This window comes from Uloborus diversus, chromosome 9 (genome assembly GCF_026930045.1).
Source record: "Uloborus diversus isolate 005 chromosome 9, Udiv.v.3.1, whole genome shotgun sequence".
In the NCBI taxonomy this organism is placed as follows: domain Eukaryota; kingdom Metazoa; phylum Arthropoda; class Arachnida; order Araneae; family Uloboridae; genus Uloborus; species Uloborus diversus.
The window spans coordinates 91,764,152-91,785,956 of record NC_072739.1 but is presented as its reverse complement, the minus strand read 5'-3'; the positions used below and the strand labels follow the sequence as shown (position 1 = coordinate 91,785,956).

The window sequence follows — 21,805 nt, the reverse complement described above, 5'->3', positions numbered from 1 at the left end:
AATGACGATTACTCAAAACATTACATGTAGAATTTTATGAAACTTACCCACACTATGCAACACATAGTGCGATATAAAAACATCATAAAAAGAAATTATCAGACAATTATGGCAGTATAAAAATTAACACATCACTAAAATGAAAAAATCGAAAGTGTCAGTTTTCAATAGAAAAAGTACCTCAAATATACAATATGTTCCCCCCTAGAAGCAATACAGTATATACAGCGATGTGTGATGCTGTCAAATATGCGGTCTATCAGTTCCACAGGAAGCAGGAGCCATTGCTCTTGCAAAGCAGTATCAAGTGCGGCAAGGATCTAAGGGGGCGGGTTGAGAGCAGCTAGACGTCTCCCTAATGCATCCCAAACGTGCTCGATAGGATTCAAGTCTGGGGATCGAACTGGCCACTCCATGCGGAGAATTGTAGTCTGTTGAAGTAGATAATCATCTACGATGCGAGCTCTGTGTGGTCTTGCAATATCGTCCTGTAACAGGAAAGCATCACCTATTGCCCCGGCATATGGGCGCACATAAGCATCAAGGATGTCATCTCTATAAACCTGAGCATTCACGGTTCCCCTTGGAAAGACATGGAGGTCTGTGCGTCCACCTAAAGAGATGCCTATCTAAACACAAACACTGTCTCTTTCGTATCCATCTCTTTTGCGGATGTTTGACGGATGATAACGGGTTCCAGGTTATCTCCGTACTAAATAACGCCTACTATCGCTTCCTAGACTAAATCTAGACTCATCCATAAAGAGAAAAGCCCCCCCCCCCATTGATCAGGTGTCCAGTGGATATGTTGTCGTGTCCACTGTAAACGGTCCCTTCTATGCGGCGAGGTGTGAGTGGCACGCAAATGGCTGGTTGCCTCGCATACAGACCACCTTTGTGAAGCCTTGTACGCACAGTTGTCGTTGACACTAATCTTTCGGTGGCTGCAGCAAGGGAGGGTCTAAGATGAGTCGGAGTAGCGACTCTATTCCTGCGTGTACATAACCTCAAAAATCGGTCATCAGCGCTCGTCGTAGCCGTTGGCCGTCCTAGGCTGAACCTCCTGGATGCCGAATCTGTTGTTTGAAATTGGCTCCAAAGTCTATGAACCATAAAAGGACTCACATTTAGCCATCTGGCAACTTCTGTTTGACTTTGCTCTGCCTCTAGTCTCACAATGGCTCTCTATCGTAGTTCTACAGGCAAATGATGCTTGGAAGTCATTGTTACAAAATGGCTATCTCGGATTTCTTATGGCAGTATCACAGCGAAGTTTATAGGCTTGCTCTCAAAATGGACTTTTTATTCTCCTCACAGATGACGCACTCCGATTTCAGCGCCACTAATTTGCATATTGCACTTTTATTGAGAAATTCTTATGCGGCAACATATTCAAATTTTATACGGTTTGGCATATTTTTGAGAAAGTTATCGCTATTTTTCTGATTTTTCCTTAACTTATGATAACCAGTGTAGTTATTGAAAGTATTTCGAGGTGGGTCTCAAAATGTTGTTTAATGCATTACTGTGCAGCAAAAGATTGGATATTTTAAACCTTACGACGCTCGGAAGAATTAATTCCCGTTGCTACAGGCAAATTAATTTTCACATTTTCTATCTAGAAACACTCCCCGATTTTGGAAATGTAACTTTGATTTGAAAAATAGCTCACCGTAAAATCCTGTCAAGAGAGACAGTTTTGTAATAATTTTATTCATTCTTTTAAAACAGTTCAAATGCAAGTAGATAACTGTCTATGCCACAATCCTTTGTCTTGTTTGAAATGCAATCTGACTCTCTAGCCATTTCTCATTCATCATTCTTAGCAATACGACATACATAAAACTGTTAAGAATGAAGAATCATCAATTTTTGTGAGTTCGAATTTTTGTAATAAAAATAGTTCTTAACTTTATGTGCGAAAGAAATAAAGATTCAAGAAAGGGTATAGCAATTTTTCCACTATCTTTTTGTAGATTTACAGCTGGCGATTTAGGACCTGGCACCATCGTGGGATCGGCAGCTTTTAATCTTCTCGTCATTTGCGCTGTCTGTATTGTGGTTATACCTTCTGGAGAAACTAGGCGTATTAAAACTTTCAGTGTAAGTTGTTTCTTATTTCCGTTAATTGACTTCTTTACTGTCTTATTTTACTTTTTGAATCATTAACCGCTTTGAAGCAAAATCGCTTCATTTGAGTCCGAATAACCTTTCATTTTTTCCAGCTAACTGATACAGGGGTTTCAAATAAATTCACCTGCTCTCAGTTAAAAAGAACAAGTAATATACATATACATATAAAAAACTTAAAGTCAGATCCTACTTTTGTCAAGTTTGCCCCGCGTGTGGAAACTATATTTATATTGCTTCAAAAGTTGGATGCATTTTAATAAAAGCATGGTTCAACTCTGCCTCCGTGATCAGCAATGAATTTCTAATTGAAGGCTTACCTACATTTTGGCATGATATTAGTTAAAAACAGTTTCAATTTACGCATTGGAAAAAAAAATTTCTGATGTAGAAAAATCAGGAATTTCTACGAATGTTTTATTCTATTTTTTGCGAGAATTTTCTCGTCCTCATGTTAGAGAATTTATAAAACAAACGTTGATTAAAACTGGAGCTAAATAATAATTAATAGTTAATTAATTAGCTTGATCATAAAATATTGCATTGTCATCATGTCTGAGGTCGCATTCCAAATTTCAAAAGAATCCAATAATCCAATCACAGGAAGTGGGTGAAAATGGAGTGGCAAGATTTGAAAAAGATATATATACGGAGCTTGCGAGCTAATAGGTGGAATTGGAAAAGTATTTTTATGCTCTATGCCCCAGAAAGTTTATCAATCTTGTTACAAAACGTTAGTGAGAATGCGCCTGCTTGTATTTAATTTTCCTTTCCATGGAAATAAGCAATCCTCGCCTTCTTACGTCGATATAGCGAGATGATAACAAGACTTGCATTCTGCTGGGAGAGAAAAAATGACAACCCTGAGAAAGAGCAAGTCTGGGAGCAAAAGCCATTTTTGGTTAAAAAAAGAAATAAAAGAGAAAATAATCGAATTTTATGCTGAATACATAGTTAAACGTTTACCATTTTGTGTTTCCAGTTTGCGGAAATCCTCTTAATTAAACATGCAAAAAAAGTACTCTCTGGACTAATGGCTCAAACACCAACCACGCGATGTCACAGAACCTAACCATTTTTAAATGCCAAGCAAAATATGAAAGTGACTTTCTCTTCACCTACACAGGTGTTTAGCGTGACCGCTTTCTTCAGCATCTTCGCGTACATCTGGATGTTGATTATCCTGCTCGGTATCTCTCCCCACGTGGTCGAGGTGTGGGAAGCAGTCATCACCCTTCTCTTCTTCCCTCTTCTTGTGGGCCTCAGCTATGCCGCCGACAAAGGACTTTGCAAGGGCAAACTTATGACCAAGAACACCAAGCAGATGGAGGTGGACACGGCAACTGGTAAGGAGAAGTCCATCATTGGTTGATTGGTTTGTTAGCACAAAAGCCTTAGTGACACCCCAAACCTATTTTTTTAGGGAGGAGGGGAGGGAGGAATTTTAATTTGCTGAATAAAACTCCGAATTTTATCGAGTGATAAAAAAAACCTTGCACACATGGATACCCACATCTAATGAGAAAAGGCATTAGGCATCATTTATTCTGTATTAATCTGTAATTAATACAGAATAAAATAATTACAAAATTACAGAATTATCTTTTCAAGTTCACCAGGCCGATCACCAGGCATAGCTTGCCAAATAAGACAAATTTTTGGGAGGTCTCAGTGACCGCCCATGAGCCTGAGTAAGCCGCACTACGCCAAACTTGATGAAGTTATTCTCATCAGCATTATTCTCAAACTATTGCTGAAGAGTTCTCGATTTTCTCAAACGCCAAATTTTAACGAATGATGAAAAAAAAAAAAAAACTTGCATTTTTGCATACTTACATCTAATGAGAAGAGGTATTAGGCATCATAAATTCTGTATTAATCTGCAATTAATAAAAAAATAAAATAACTGCAATATTGCTGAATTCTCTTTTCAAGTTCACCAACTTGCCGAATAAGACAAATTTTTGGGAGGTCTTAATGAACTCCCATCGGAGGGGGGGGGGGACCGGTGACCATGGGGGAGTAAGTCACACTATTACGCCAAAATATTCTGAAGCTTTAAAAAATGGACAGTAATAACTTTGACTCGACTCTGATAAATTTAAATTTTTACTATCAAGATTTGCAACCAGGTGATTACTCTATGTTTCGAAAATTGAAAATTTTGCCGGAAAAAAAGTCAATCGAAAAAAAACACCATTTATGCGTGAAAAAAAAAGTGGACGGTAAAATAAAATTCCAGAGAATTAATTTCGTTGGCCACGTCGCAATGGGGTCATGCGGTCGCTACCTGCCAATCACAAAGACAATAAAATGAGAAACTTTAAGGCACGGCAAAGTGAAATCAGCGAGCAATTTTATTACTGGAAAAGAAAAGAAAGTAAAGACTAAAACATGAGTAAAAAGAAATGTAGAAATGTAGATAAATTTGAAAAGAAAAAAAAAAAGTTGAACAAGGTAGGGTCAGAGGGGGCAAATATGTGTCAAAAAACCTTAACATCTTAATATTTTCTTACGTATAAAAATAAAATGATTTAATTTGGCATGGAGTAAGCTTACATAGTTAAAAATGGGTATTCAAAAATAATGAAAATTTACTCATTTTTGAATACTTTCATTACTCAATATAGCTCCGAATCAATAAGGTTCAAATTTGAGAAACAGATGTACTCATTTCATGACTCGTATTTCTCGTATGTTTGTATTTGATGCCACATTTACTCATTTTTGAATCAATTGTATTCAAAAAAAATGAATACATTCAGAGTTTCATTTTTGAATACATTTTTTTTAACAGTGTAAATAATTTAGAAATCATTCAAATAATTCCTTTACCTAAAATTGCATTATTATTTATTTTACTTAAGTTAAATGAGTGACTAAGAATTACCCCAGATCGGGGCAATAATGGGTCACACATAGGGTAAATATGGGTCACCACCTTTTTTAAAAGTAATCCATATCAAAAGAAATTAACTATTCTATATTATCATTTCTTAGCCCACAAAGAGATTTTTTAATGATAAAAATTTTTATGTTAAAGAAATAACACATTATAATTGAAATAATTTGGTGTTACTCTTACTAGTCGACTACAATTGGTTATTGCTCTTTGCTCTCTAAGCCCACGATTCTGTGAAGAAATTTCTATAATATTTGTATGCTACCTTTCTCAATCATGTTTCTATCAACTGAATGGTTTTTTTCTTTTCAATTTCAATTAACTAGACTGAAAAAATTCACTTATTTCAAATTACTTCTAAAAACGTCTCGCTTCGAAAAACTAAAATTTCCGACACCTTGTTCCAGAATATTCATATCTGCTTTTTCCTTGTCCAAAATTTAAGTTACTTTCCCATTTGTTGCTATCATCATACACAACAAAGTATATGTACAGAATGAATAACAAAGTTCAAGTACAGACTGAATTCAGTTGTAGCACCATCTTTTAACATTTTTAATGCAGGAATGTTTTTGCAATCGTGTTATTTCAAATTCCTCCCTCTTCTCGATCTCATAAACAATTTCAAAATAACCTCATTTTGCATTCAAGGACAATCTATATCGGCTTCTTCGGGTACTTTTATTTTTTGGCAAGCAAGGATTTTCTCGATGACTGCATTTGTGCATTTGATTTCTCTTCTGCTTCTTTTTCTCTTGCACTTACAAAATACAAGAATTTGATTTGTTATAACCAGAGCTGCTGCGGAGTTGGAAGAAAAGTGGTCGACTCCAACTCCGGCTATATATATATATATATATATTTTTTTCTTCAAATCACCTCCCCCCCCCTTTATGGGTAGGTGGGAAATCTCCAAAACAGAGATTGAAATATTAATTCCATTTTAGGAAATTTTCACGTGGTATTTATTGTAAATCTAAGATTTATACAACGTTAGAAATTCAATTTGAAAATCAAACTACCCAATAGTTGCAATTTCTACAGTAAGAGTACTTAAAAATCCCATTTAAAAAAAACTGAAAAGGATTAATTTGCTCCCCTTTAATGTTTAAAAAATAGATGTTGATCAAATGTGCAACAACAATCCTGTGCTTTCAATTTTTGAAAGCAGAGAAGAGTTAGAGAAAGAGTTTTGAGAGAAAAAAAAACTTTTCTTGAGAGGAGGTGGTCCCCCCTCCTGTGGGACACCCATCTGGTGGGTGACACCTCAACTTACTTTCAGAGTTTATAAAAATTGAAATACTTTAATTCTATTAAAAAAAATGTGCCAATAATAAATCTTAAATTTCATCATAAAAATTTCAACAAAAATATTGCACTATATTGCAGAGAGAGGTTGGGTACATGTACGTCTGGAGTAAATTTTACGCAAAAGGCGGCGGTATACAGTTTTGTACAAATAGCTTTTACTATACCTACATTTCTTGGCTCAATTTTTAATTTTAATTTGATTGGCAGCTTCAGAATTAACCTTAATATGAAGATTTTTGGATTAAATACAATTATTGAGTGTTGTAACGAATAAATCATGTATTAATTTTGTTTTGTACTTTCCAGTGATAACCAAGTTTTCTTAGATAAAGTCTTTAGATTTAAAAAATAATTTATTTTTTATCGGATCTTTTGAATTTGCGCTTTCGTGCCAACACTTATTTGAATTTACCAAGCACCCTCAGAAGTTTCCCGACTTGCTCAAGCGATACATATATTCCTTTTACTATTTTATAACTGAGATCGAGGTAAAAAATATATTATCATTTTTATTTGAAAGTGATTAGAAAATGTTAGACAACAAAACTGTTTGCTGACAGTCGCTATAAGTTAAATAAAGTTAGAAAATAAGCAAATTAGTAGACGGGGTAGGTAGCTGTTACAGAAAGTTTGATAAACAATCAAGCCAGCTGGTTTTCCCAATGACAGTTATTTCATTATTAGTAGGCTTTTATGCACGTAATCAACAACTGCAAATCTGAAGCACATCACTGTGGGTATTGTTCAGAATCTCATGAAGGTCAAAAGTGTAAGGCAAAATACCTTATTGTTTTAACTGCTGTATTAGCAACGAGAGGAATGGAACATTTTACAATGCAGAGCACCCAGCTTATTCACTGGACTGCACATGCCACCAAAGGGTAGCATTGAAAGTTTCTCTTTTCATCTCTTATATGTCTAAACTTTCTCAAAATATTCCAAATTCCTCTCTTCCCACTCTTCCTACAGTTTCCGCTTTTCCTCTGGCTCCTACCGATAGTATATCTACATTAACCTGTGACTTTCTAAACGTGCTACAAATCAATTTAAACCATTGCGAATCAGCAACAGCCATCTTATCATCAAAGGTCGCCGCTAGAAATGTTCAAATTTTGCTTCTTCAAGAACCGTACATTAAAACTGGTAAAATTAGTGGTCTCCCTATAGCCTGGAATGTGTTGCTATCCCGCAGTGGCAAAGCTGCAATTGCTATCACCACCAAACTAATTTCTCTATTCGTTTCACAAATAGGTCAAGACTTTGTTTCATTAAAAATCAACATTAAAGGGACAACAAACGTAATAATATCAGCATATTCATCGCCAGCAGAGCCTTTACAAAATCTCCTTCAAGAATTACACGATTATTTTACAACTACTTCTTTTCCAGTTTTGCTTGGGGGTGACTTTAACGCCTATAGCAGGGTCTGGGGATATTCTGATGAAGATGCTAGAGGCCGCCTATTTTTGGATTTCATTGCAACAAATAATTTAACCAGTGGCGTAGCCAGGATTCTGATTCGGGGGGGGGGGGGGGGGGGCAGGCGATTTTATCAATGTACTCCCAAATTAACTATTTTTCATTAAATCGCGAATTACGTTATTAAAAATAGATTTCATCATGCATTATGCGCATTATAAATTATTACTAATAATTCATTAAAAATCAATAAAAATGAATTGCACCCATATTTGTGGTGCTAGATATTTTCGATGATAAATAACATCAAGATTAATGCACCAGTAATATGCTAAAAAATGTAAATGTTTTTAATTTGTTATCAAAAATAATGAAAAGTATTCACCATAATGTTAATTAGCTATTTAAAAGTACATAAAAATTATCTTGCATTAAAAACTTAGTCGTTTGTTATTTTTTAAAAATTCTTCCGCTATTTCTTCATCTGAAATTTTGAGTTCTCTGTGTATTGACATCAGAGCAAGTCCATTTAGACGTTCTTCGCCAATAGTGCTTCTTAGATAGGTTTTTACTCTTTTAACGGTCGAAAATGTCCTTTCTACTGCTGCCGTAGAGACGGGAAGAGTGGCCAGTATTAAAAGAAGAATATGGACGTTTGGGAAAATATATATAGTGTGTGTGTGTTCCATAAAATTGTTTAAAATCATTTTCATCAAGTATTAAATAAAAACTATATTCATGATTAGTATGTACCCTTCATCAGTTGAAACAAGATTCGGATGAAAATTAAATAGTTTGGTTTACTAAGGAAATATCGAGAAGGCTTCATTCAGCAGTTTATTTTTTTATTTTTTTTTAATTTATTTATTTATTTTTTTTAAATAATTATTAGAATCCCGTAAGAGATCTAAAGAAAACTTTAGATTTCAATTTAGATATCAAATCTAAAGAAACTAATCTTTTTAATTATCTCATTAGTTAGAAGAGAGCTGATGAAGAAGGAAGCTACGGTAAAATAATATTTGTTTAAAAACTAAAATAAACAGAACAGGAACTATTATGTACCATTAATTACTTCGCTGTTAGTGTAGAATTTGTAAAATATATTTCGAAGAATTTTATGATGCTTAAGAAAAATATTTAGACGTATTTAAATAAAATTTAGGGAAAAGAAACTCACATTAAACTGCATTATAAACATTATGTAATACGTTAATGAATTCTTTTGTTCCTCACTACATTGTTTTGTCTGAAGTTTTCTCACTCCACTTCCCCAGTAAAAAAAATAACTGTTTGGCCAAATGTGCAGCTCTATTCGTTTTCATTTGAATTGTCGTATGGTTTGTAAAAAAAAAAAAAATTCTATTTGTTTTTAAATCTGAAAGGTAATTCAATTATTGAATAGTAAAGCTAACTAGAATTATTAGCTAAACCTAATTTTCATTTTTGGTACGTTAAACTATTGTATGGCTTCACATCTTCCAGAAAATAAATTTTGTGCCAATCAACTAATTTTTTTTACTTATTCTATTTTTTTTAGTTTATATAAATTTCGAATAATGCGGTATCGGCAGTAGCAAAATTAGTTACTTGTTAAAACGATACTTAAAAAAAAAAAAAAAGTCATTTCGTCGACTATTTGCAAATAAGGAGTACAAAAATTGTGAATTTAGAGGGACAAAACCAAACTCTCATTCTTAAGAATGAAATATCATAAAATAATTAAATTCAAAATAAATAAATAAATAAAAAGCTCAATAATTACAAACAGTCTTTTTTTTTTAAATTAAAGAATCTTTTTCCTTATCCTCAAACATAAGTACAAAATGTTTTATTCGTGACAATCTTGATAGGATATGCATTTTTCAATGTAAAAGTAGCTAAAACATGAATATCTCCTCTCGAAATTTAACATATGATTTTTTCTTGAAACCAAATCCCCCCTAACCCCTTCTTTTTAAAGAATAACAGCAATGAAATATGAAATAAAAAGTTAGCAGTTCATAAAATATTGCAGGATAATTTACCTCATTTATTTGTAGAATCCATCAAAAATTTCTCTTTGTACACGCTTTTTCCTTCTGAATTGAAAGAGAACTTTAACGTACAGCGGAATCAAAAATAAAACTTGTGTTTGGGTAGAGGACCGAAAACGGACTGATTCTTATCCCACTGCATCCAAAAAAATTTCTCCCTTCCGTTATTGTAAAGTGATTAAACTAATGTTTTCTGAAAAACGATCCCTCTCCATTGGATACTTTTTGTAGATGCTTCAGGACAAAAAGATGGAGCCAAGAAGGAACAATTTGGAAGTTTTATTAGGCGTCAATCTTCAAGGGAAAGTGTCAATGGATTTCTGTGACAAGTTGTTGTCGATTTGGGTAATTTGCGCTTTCATAAGAGCCGAAAGCACTTCCGTGGCAGGGGCAGGGTCCGTATTGTGGTCTGGTGATTAGTGCAATCTGTTTAGTATTGTCCAGCTCGAGGACAGAGTGCGGGTGGCGCAGACAATCTATCTGACAGATAACTGGGCAGTAAAACTGGGCCATTATCAATTTAGACGCCGTCATTCCTGGAGCATACATTGCATAAAGGGCCCCGTTGTTTACAATAGAAGACTGAAGAATCCGCTTTAGGGGGCCCTTCTAAACTCGACTGGTAGTACGCCAGGCCAGACCGATTAAGAATCCCCATCATTAGACACGGGGGGTCAACGAGTCATCCGACAAAATCCAGTGCGGATAGCTCAGGCGACTTGAAGCGGTGATATCAAAGGCGTACACTTTAAATTTTGTCCCATCCTAGCCTTGGTTTCTCGGAGATTCGGGAGAGAGGATTTTAGGTGGGAATAATCGCCTCCTCTCTCCTTGACTTAAAACATAATGTACTTTGTTCATGTCTGGTATTAGTTTGTTTTTTTTTTGCATCCTCCTCCGCCCCCCCCCCCGCGTCTACACCACTGCTGTCATACAAACAATTTTTTTTAAACCAACTTTTTCGCCACGAAAAAAATTGGTTAAAAAAATAATTTTTACATGAAATATTACTATGTCGATAACGAAAATTTCGGGGAGGGGGGGCCGGGCCCGGTGGGCCCCTCCCTGGCTACGCCACTGAATTTAACTATACACAACTCTGCTAATTCTCCTCCAACATTCTCAAAAGGAGGACGTGAAAGATGGCCGGACCTAACACTATCAAGGCATGTGAGCACAGCTCTTTCCTGGGAAGTTTTAGAAGATCTTTCACTAAGCGATCACTCATATATTTTAATATCTTTGCATCAGTCAGTTGAAACAATAAATTTCGTACGTTTCAAATCTAAATATAATGCCTCTGTTTTCATGTCGAAAATAAAACATGACATTTATCCATTTCTTCAAGATCTTACGAATACAACTTCAACTACCGAACTGGATATTTTCTTGAAAACTCTTAACCTTCAACTACAGTGCTGCGCTAAAGAGAGTTTTAAACTCAAATGCTTCAAAACACAGTCTAAACCGTCTTGGTGGAGTGAAGAACTCACGATTCTCAAAAAGAGGGTTAGAGCTTGTAGACGTAGGTTTCAACGTCAGTCCCAGCCACAGCTGAAAGTCAATTTCCGTACCATCCCTACTAGCAAAATTTCTTCCATCAACCTTGACAGATCTTGATATTATACTGACGGCGTCAATATTGACGTGTTTCATACTGCATAAAGATTAAAAAGCAATATTACAATAACAACACGTATGCAACATTGCATTCATCTTAAAATATCAATATTGATATTACCTTAAAATAACAACATTGCATACATGTTGACGCCGTCAAGATGATATTGATTTCATGCTGTCGCCGTCAAGGTAATTAGTACACAATAGAACAGGTGGACCTTCGTTGATACTTGCGCATGCGCACAGTTCTTTATACCCAGCGTCCCTCGCATTGCTGGCACATCTTCCTGCTTTGACCTGCGATTCAGTCGGTTCAGAGGAGCTGCACGTGGCCTTGCATTCTTTAGGCTTCGTTAAGTTGGTTGCTTAGTTATTAGTGTGGAATAGTATTGTTTTAGGAAAAACTTATGAATGACGGATAACTGCATTTGTTTATTAAAATAGTACTAAACAAGTCATATCGCAGACGATGCGCGATCAATGTTAGAAATGGCCGAAAATAACTTTTTTCGTCGTAGACTTTGAAACAAAGGACATGAAGCCCAGAATTTCGTATTATCACTTCAATCTCACGTAAGATTAATTTTATTCATGGTTTTTTATGTTATTCTTTAAGATAAATTCATATGTTTTGTCCATGGGATATTTTCAATGCTGACATCCATTTGAAAATGTACTTTATTGTATTTATTTATTTATTATTTTGCTATCTTTACTCTTAAATATGCTATAAAAACTTCAGCAATTATTCCTAACTAGGCATTTTATGTCTTTATAATACAATTAGAAGCATGAACTTAAAAAATAAGTCAAGTATTAGCAAAACGAAGAAACATTCATTTTTTAAATTAAATTGCGAGTAATATTAATACCTTTATATGAATTTCCGATCAGATGTCAGCTTTGAAAATATTCTTAGGCTAGAAAACTATCTTGAAGAATAACAGAAATAATTAAAGAATGAAATTTAATTCTCGAGTTTAAAGTGAAATTAATACAAATAAATAAATGGATAAAACACCTTGCAAACGTGCTGATTTCATACTGTCATGTCAATGTATCCTGACATTTTCCTGTCATATCAATACGTATGCAATATTACAAAAACAAGATCATCTTGCCTAGACCTTGATTTCATGCTGTCATGACAACATCTTGGTGTTATCCTGTCATATCAATACGTATGCAAGATTACAAAAGCAAGATCATCTTGCCTAGACCTTGATTTTATGCTGTCATGACAACATCTTGATATTATCCTGTCATATCAATACGTATGCAATATTACAAAAGCAGCCTACCTTGATTTATGCTGCATACACCTTGTCAGTCAATATTGTGGCAGCCTGCTGACAGCATAAATGGAGTAACATAACAATATTGAGGCAGCATTAATGCAAGATAATTTTTCTTGCATGTCAACCTTTTTGCAATGCTGAGGCAAGATATTTTGCTTACTGGGATAGCAAACATCTTTCACTTTATAAGAAAACTATCAGAAAAACTCGCAAAGACGTCTGGAAAAAGTTTTGCACTAACATGACAACTGCTTATGCAAAACCGTACAAAATAGCTTTCAAGACAGTTGTTCTGCCATCAATTCTGCAAGAAAGAATGGGATTTAATGACTCTGAAGAAATGTTTTTGAAGTCTCTCTTAAATCATTTCTTCCCTCCGGTATCAGATGATATAAGAGCCAATGAACATTCGGTCACTTTACCAGAGTCTCCAGCATTCACATCGCAGGAAGTAAATTTTGCTATGAAACAACTGCCAAAAAATAAAGCCCCAGGTTATGACGGCCTTGATTCCTATATTTGGAGTTATGTTCACTCTGTTTTTCCAGATCTATTGCTGAATTTCTTTAATGCCTGCCTTCAGTTTCAATACTTTCCTAAAGCTCTGAAACAGGGTGTACTTCTTCTATTTCACAAACATGGCAAATCACTTAATTTATTTACGTCATACAGGCCAATCACATTACTTCCCGTTTTATCAAAAATTCTAGAAAAGCTTGTTCTTAACAGATTACAGTACCATCTTTATAGCTCTGGTCTCAATAGTCCTCATCAATTTGGATTCACATCTGGGCGCTCTACGGAGAATGCTTTACAAAATCTTTTTGATAAAATTTACAACTGCATAAATAATGACAGGCTGACCCTATTGATTTCAATCGATGTAATTGGAGCCTTTGACAATATAAGATGGACATCGATATTGCAGCAACTCCTTCGTTCAAAGTGCGAAAGTGGTGTTTATGAATTATACAAGAGTTTTTTTATCAAGAAGAAATATTACAATCTTTTCAGGTTACACTTTGGTGAACGCAACCCCATCCAAAGGATGTCCGCAAGGGTCTTGTAGTGGCCCAGAACTTTGGAACCTTGTTTTAGAACCAATACTTGACATTTCATGGCCTGTAAACGTCCATATACAAGCATTTGCAGATGACATCATCTTTGTAGTGTCAGCCTCAACTCGGAATGAACTCGAGTCCTCAGCCAATGAAGCACTTAGAAGACTGCATGTTTGGCTCCAAGAAAACCAGTTACAAGCTTGTCCGGAGAAAACAAAATCCCTATTTCTTTCTAAACCTAGAAACTACGTTCGACAGCCCATCATAAAACTTGACGACAATTTCATCAAAAGGTACAAAGAAATTGATTATCTTGGAGTCAGGCTGGATAAAAAGCTCAGCTGCTCAGCACACTTGGAAAAAATCCATAAAAAATCAATTCTTCTTCTGAGTAAGCTACAATGCATCTGGAAAATCTTGGGGAGCAAGTATCCAACTACGCAGATTGCTATATCAAACATTAATAGAACCTTCAATTCTTTATGGAGTCGCAGTATGGGGTCAATTTTTGATCTGAAGAAATTAGGAACTATTCAACGTCATTTCCTCCTTGTTGTCTTAGGAGCATATAACACATCAGCTCATACCACTTTGCATGTTCTTGCGGGTATTCCACCAATTGCTCTTACAGTTCATCGAAAATTAGCTTTGAGAAATATATTTATCAGAAAAACCACAATTCAAATATCACCAAATAATACTTTCTCATCTAATAGCTTTGAAGAAGCCAGCCAAAAATGAACAGAACATCCAAAATTACAGTGTGCAATTCCGTATATTAGTCTAGAAGAACCTAATATTTCTATACTTCATACAGGAATTTTCACGGACGGTTCAAAAATATATGATGGAACAGCATCAGCATTCACCCACATCTCCTATAATCAGGTTGTCTACGATTGGTCAGCCAAACTAACTGTAAATAATTCAGTTTTTCAAGCTGAACTTTTCTCCATTTTTCACGCTTTACACTATATCGCATCAAAAAATATTATCTCGAGCACTACAATATTCTCAGATAGTATGTCTTCTCTCAAAGCGATAATGGACCCGATGCATACCTCAAAGTTGGTCAGAGACATTCAAACTCTCTGCAGAGAAAACCCAAATATAAAACTACACTGGATTAGAGCTCATATGGGACACTTCGGTAATGAACAAGCCGAATTTTTAGCTAAAACCGCAGCAATGACTCTTACACATCCATTCGTCTATAAAATTCCTCTGCCAAAATCTTTCCTCAAATATCTCCTCTGGTCTGAACTTCTTCAAAATTGGCAGGAAATCTGGGACACTGCAGAAACTGGTCGGAGAGTTCATGATTTCCTGCCAAAAGTAAAACTAAAACAACGCTGCAAACATCCAGCAGAAGTACAATTTCTCAGTGCACATGGACCATTTCCATCGTATCTACACAGATTTAAGTTAATTAGTTCACCATTATGTGTATACAGTCAACCAGGAACTCCTGAACATTACATATTCAACTGTCCTCTAACCAGCTCTTTCCATTGCACTTACAATTCCAACTTTTCTTTCTCCAAAAATATTTCACACATTCTATCTCATCCAGTTACACGCAAGAATGTCCATAAAATAATGTCGCTTCACATATCTCAAGCAGATGACTTTAAATATCCAGCCTAAAAACTTTCAAAATTGCCGTTTACATTGTATTTACCAGCCATCCCAGTCTTATTTAGCTTCTTCACTTGTATATTAGTTCTTTTTATTTAGTTCATTTTATTGTCTGTTATCTTATTATTGTTATTGGTTTTTGTAATTATCAAAATTGTTCCAGCAAGTGTCGCTCGTGATCTGTTCTGTTCCCCCCAGTCACCACATCCGGTTAAACCCTCACCGGGTTTGGTACGGTGGCGATTGGTGGGGTTTAAATAAATAAATAAAATAAACGCACGTAATCAAATTAATTGGTAGTCAGTTTCTAAAAAATGCAAGGGGAGTCAGTGAAAATTAAAGAAAAAAAGAAACCCGGAGTCGGCATGTTTCGAACAACTCGCCAATTCCGACTCCTTTACCCCAAAATCAGTCTGACTCCGACTCTTCGACTCCGACTCCACAGCCCTGGTTATAACGATCGAATTTGTCTCCTAATTTGTTATTCTAGGGATTCGTATTAATTTTTCGCTTATTTTGGTTACTTGGTGTGTGCCATTATTGCATGCTGAAATAGTTTATCTTCAAAGCTGTAATTATTTGCTAGCCAAAAGGACAGGATAGTTCAGCAGCAATTGAAAATGATATATCATCCGATGTTGCACTTTGAGCATTAATTTTCTTTTTGAGAGAGAGTTTGGCACAGAAAAGGATAAGTTAAAGTTAATACTGATATTAAACACATAGAAATAAATAAGAAAAGCATCAGAAAATATACTGATCAAGAATTACCCCGGTGACACCAGAATTACCCCACTAAGCTGGGGTATAAAACAGTATACTTTTAACATTAACTTTTTTTTAAAAGAAAACAAAATATTTGTAGGTATGAAAAGTTTAGACCTCTTTTGTTATTAAAAACAGCACTAACAAAATTGTTCCTTCAAAAGTGTTTCACCGACACGAATCTTGAAAAAAATCACGATTTTCCGAGACGATCTTTTTTGAAGATGTTTTTATAGAAGTGTGAAAACTCTTTTTATTCTCTTATTTAATTCACTGTTACATTGTTTTTGACCTTGATATAGGGAAATTGAATGTATAAGGATGACTTAGCATAATTTAGTTTTTTTTTTTTTTTTTGTAAAAAAAACATTTTAACAGTAAAAAGTTGGTGACCATTATTTACCCCGGAAAGAGGGTGACTCATAATTCCCCCGTGTTACCCTAATCGAAATAAATGCATAAAAGAAACTTTTTAATTAGGACTAACATAAATACATATTGTAAGACACACTCTAAGAAACCAATCTTTTAAACAAAACGGGAATGACTTAAGTTGGAGTGTTTTTGCTTACAATTCCTTTAAATATTTACATTGCTTTCAGGCTCGGACTGGCCCGCCTGCCAACCTGCCCGAGGGCAGGTGCGCCCTTCCTACTTTTTAAGATTAAATGCAATGCAAACGCCTTTGCTGAAAAAAAAAATTTCAATTTTGACATTTTGAATTCAAATTATGTTTTTCGCAATCACAAGTGTGTATATGTAGGCGTGTGTATGTGTTTGTGTTTGTGTATAGGCATGAGTGTTTGGGTATGTGTATGCCTATACACAGACACAAACGTCAGACAAAGACGTATATGTAGGCGTGTGAGTATGTGTGTAGGTGTATGTTTGCATGCGTGTGTGTGTAGGATATGGACGCAACCTGGAGACGAATTTTGTTATGGAGGAGCAGCATCGGGAGGGGCCGGCCGACGGTGATGCTGCAAAGGGAGGTGGGGGGAAAATAAAATCAGCTTAACGCCAAGGACAGTAAAGTGAGAACAATAAACAATGTGATTGCTCAAAAAAAAAAAAAAAACTTGTCTTGCAAATTCAGAACGAAAGTTTTGAAATTGATTCGAAAGCTCTCATACCCTCCCCTTATTTTGAAGTTTCGAAAATTTTCCTTCGAGCCGGCTTTCATTGATGTTATCGTCTAAACTTTTCCGTCTTTTGAGTTTCAATTTCGAAAAATTGCCGAGAAAAGTTCCTTCTACCCCATCCCCTCCCTTCCCGTAATGTTTCCAAAGATGACAAGAGCGTTTTTAAGACTCTGATTAAAAAAAGAGAGAGAGAGAGACCTTCGAGTTTTCAATCAAATATATTCCGGAACTTCGATTTCGAAAACGTTGTGGAAGAAAGTTTCGAATCCCATTCTTTCCCTAACGTCATTAAAGATGGACGGCAAAAACGTTTTAGGATTAAAATTTAAAAAATTTCTGGAAATGGAGGCCACTAGGCCTTCTCTCTTTATCTTCTAGCATCACCGAAGTTATGAGTTTTTCTACACTATTTTTTAATGAATTTCATAGTGGAAAAGTTGAATTTCATATAGCTATGTAGCAGTGCATTTTATAACATAATGACCACGTGACATCAATGTCACCTAGTGAAAAAAATATCGCTCAGAAGATGCGAAATCAAACCACTGGGCGACACTTCAGAAATTCCGAATGCACTTATTCATTATTTTTTGTGAATTGCCGTTTTTAGCACTCGAAAAACTCGTGAAACGTGCCTTCCTCTAAATGTTAACAAAGTTGGTCTACAGTCAAGTTTTTACAATTTCAATGTGAAGTCCACAAAATCTCTCCTCTCCCAAATAAACAAAAATCGTCTAAAATTGTGTTAAAAAAATTCCGGGAAAAGCTCACCAAAATCTCTCTCTCTCCCCCCCCCCCTCCCAACACATCCCAAAAATAGTCTATAACTGTATTTTTATGACTTGAATTCCAAAAAATTTCCAGGGGAGAGTTCCTTAACCTCCTCTCTCCAATGTCATCGAAGACTGTCAAAACTTTTGAATTTTTGGAGCTTCAATTTCGAAAAAATCACCGGAATCGAAAACTTTTTCGAAAATGTCGTTAATGAGGGCTTTCAATTACGTTTTTAGAACTTCAATTCCGAAAAAATTTCGGGGGAGAGCCCTCGATCTCGAGTCCTTCTCCTAACGTCAATGACGAAAGACCCACTAACATTATATTTTTGAATGTTCAATATTGAAAAGTTGAGGGTTAACTCCTGACTCCATCCCTTTCCTTTACTCTACCAAAGATGGCTAAGCATCGTATTTCAAAGCTCCAATTTCCAACAATTTCCGATGGAAAGTTACAAACCCCGTTCCTTCCCCCTACGTCATAAAAGATGGCTTACAACTGCGTTTTTGAGACTTCAATTTCAAAAAATTTCCGGAGAGGACCCCCATGCCTTTCTTTCCTCATCTTTCAACATCACTCAAAGATCGTCTAAAACAGCGTTTTTGGAACTCCCACATCGAAAAATTTATGTTGAAAAGTTCTAAACCCCATGTCTTCTGCTACGTCGTCAAAGATGGCTTACAATTGCGTTTTTAGGATTTCAATTCCAAAATTTTTTCCGGGGGAAAGCCCCCGAACCTTCTGGTGTTTAGCAATACTAAAGATATCTAAAATTGCGTTTTTGAAGCTATCGTAAAACGACTGGGGAGAACTCATGTATCAAATCTTTCCCTTCAAGAACACAAAGATGGCAAATAATTGTGTTTTCGAAAATATACCCTTAAATTAAAAAAAAAAAAAAATCCGTAACGGGACCCCCAAACCTCCTTTCCACTTGTTAACCTCCAAATAGTCTAAAAATGCGTTCCAAACAAAAATTTTCGGGAGAAAGCCTGCAAACACTCCTTCCTTTGCGCGAATATTAAACAGAACTCAATCAACAAACAAATCCAAAACTATCTTCAAATTATATTTACAAATGCAATTTTAGTATTTCATTATGTTCGATACGTAAACTGGTAAAAAGAGATGCCATTTTGGTGCTGCAACCTTTCTTTTATAAGGAAAAAAGTACAATTGAGGACCTGTGTGTGAATAACAACTGAAAAAACTTCACGAGATTTCAAACAAATCAAAAGTTTAAGGGTTTAATTTTGATAATAGATCCAGAATATTAGTAGAAACTTTTTTTTTCAATTTTTTATTCTTGTGTGTGTGTGTGATACTCGAAACACTTATAACTTTCATTCAAACTCTTTGAACAAAGCACATTATTCGAAAAAAAAAAAACATGCTTCAGTTCTTACAACTTTTTAAAAAATTTTATTTTCATTAGTCCTCCCCCCCCCCTGCCCTTAATGAATTACTCAATCGCATCTCTCAACAGGATCGTCTGGATCCGCCACTGATCGCTCCCCTAAAATGACCGTCTATATACTTTCTGCGACCTCCCCCCCCCCCCCATCGGCATGCGCCTTCAGAAAAATTGGGGTATGCGCCTTTTTGAGGACCCAGTCCGACCCTGATTGCTTTTTTCAAAATTTTCTCGTTACTTTTCCAAAATTTTGCGAACATTTAAGCAAGTGAAGAATAATATTCCTTCTAATAAAAGTCCCGTAATCCAAAATTTAGGAAGTTTCTTGAGAGGTACTGTAGTATTTCAGGTAGGCTACAGAGTATTTCAGATGAGCCTGCAATCAGAGTAAAACATAAAAATGCTTATATTTAATTTAAGAAGTTACAAATGACATAAACAACTGAAATGTGAAATCCGTGTTTACAAAGCAGCAGACGTGTAAACCAATCCCATATCAGACGTCTTAAAAATATTAAGTAATTAAAAAACATTTCTACTTTAAAAATGCGATATTGCTGGAGTAAATACAAATATGTTAATGCTGAACAAATAATCATAAAAAAAAAGTTTTGATGGTTTATAACTCTATTGTGTGTTGGTTTATTTAACAACTTCACTGTTACATATTTCACACAGTGTTTAACAACTTCTCTTACTTCGGTTAAATTATCTTAATTGAACATACGAAGTTTTTCTGTGTTGCAATTTATGTATTTATTAAATTATATTACTTTTTTCTGTATTTTCACGATCATTCACCTTTCTTTTAGTTCCTACTAAAAAAGAAGAATACTTTCCTAAAGGGGAAATAAACAAAGACACTTTAGTAAAATTTATTAAGGTAAGATATGTAACTTTTTGAAAAATATACAAGGAATTTTTCTGCATATTTAAGTTTTCTGAAACCCAGAGAGACTATAAATAATACCTTTTAATATTGCAAGTACATTGGTTAAGGTAATCAACCTTATGCTATGCGAACCTATTAAGTTCTCAAAGCTGTAAATTATACATCGATCGATCAATTTCAATGACACTAAACCAATGTTAACCCTCCCCACCCCCTCCACAAAAAAAAGTCATTGAAAATTGTCTGGAAATTGACCTGGAATTAAAGAACAGAAGTATTTTATATAACATAATAGAGTACACTTTAGGTATTAAATCCTTCTCCCTAATATCAAACAATCATTTTAGCTTGTAATCTTCCGGTCAAACATTTATCTTACCGCAACTAGTCTAGTTGTTATAATTAATTTTCTTAAATATTTACATTTTAGGTTTTAACTAAGTGGATTTCAGCTGTGATGAATTTAATAGATTGTTCAAGTCATGTAAGAAGTGTGAAAGCTCAACAGCAATTGTATTGAGCTATGGAATATCAATGATATATATATATATATATATATATATATATATATATATATATATATATATATATATATATATATATATATATATATGTGTGTGTGTGTGTGTTAAAATAAATATAATATGTTAAAAATTTAATAAGAATCTGCAAAAAAATCTCCTTGACCAGTGAATAGCCTACTTGTCTACACTGCCATGTTAAGCACAAAACCCGTATCTGCAGATGAATTCGAAATGAGAAACTCCTGTTTTAAGTTGTGCGCCTCCATGTATTTGATTCAGATGCAAATTTTTTTGAATTTTTCAAAAAATATTTCCCATTGAGAAATGACTATGAAACATTGCATTTAGGAGACATATGTGACAAAGAACCACATGGTGACCGTAACTCAATTTTGATAAAAAGTGCAGATACGACTTTTGTGCTTAGCACAGCAGTACAGCCAGTACTGTAGATGGAAAAAAATATTTGTATGTACAAGGACATGGAGGGGGGGGGACAAGCAATGGAAATTTTATCGAAAAGCAGCAAAAACTACGTCCAATTATATGTAAAAATTTATTTTTCAAATCCAGGGCCCAAATTGACCCCACTCCCTCTGACCTACCCTGGGGGAACGCTTCTTTTTATAGGGTGTTGTTATAGAATATCTGTCGAGTTTGACAGATCTTTGTTTGGCCGGAAAAAAAAAAGTCTGTTCAGATTACTTATGGCAGCTTTAATTTAAAAAGCATAACTTTAATTTGCATCATTTTCACGATATTGAACCAAACATTTCGGTTAATGGCGTTAGCCCCAGCTACAGATTATAACTGTGTACATGAAATACACCGCCAACTCAGTCATTTCCAGCCGAGGACTGCAGTTTCGTGCTTATT

The 21,805-nt window shown here is 35.0% G+C and overlaps 1 protein-coding gene across 1 annotated transcript in view; it reads left to right on the top strand.

Moving 5' to 3' along the window:
* The window catches only part of LOC129230686 (sodium/calcium exchanger 3-like), an 82,407-nt gene that overhangs the window by 49,242 nt on the left and 11,360 nt on the right, over nucleotides 1-21,805 (top strand). Inside the window, exons 3-5 of the mRNA XM_054865104.1 lie at nucleotides 1,977-2,103; nucleotides 3,257-3,476; nucleotides 20,326-20,396. Coding sequence (XP_054721079.1) covers nucleotides 1,977-2,103; nucleotides 3,257-3,476; nucleotides 20,326-20,396 — 418 coding nt within the window. The remainder of the gene's footprint in view (nucleotides 1-1,976; nucleotides 2,104-3,256; nucleotides 3,477-20,325; nucleotides 20,397-21,805) is intronic.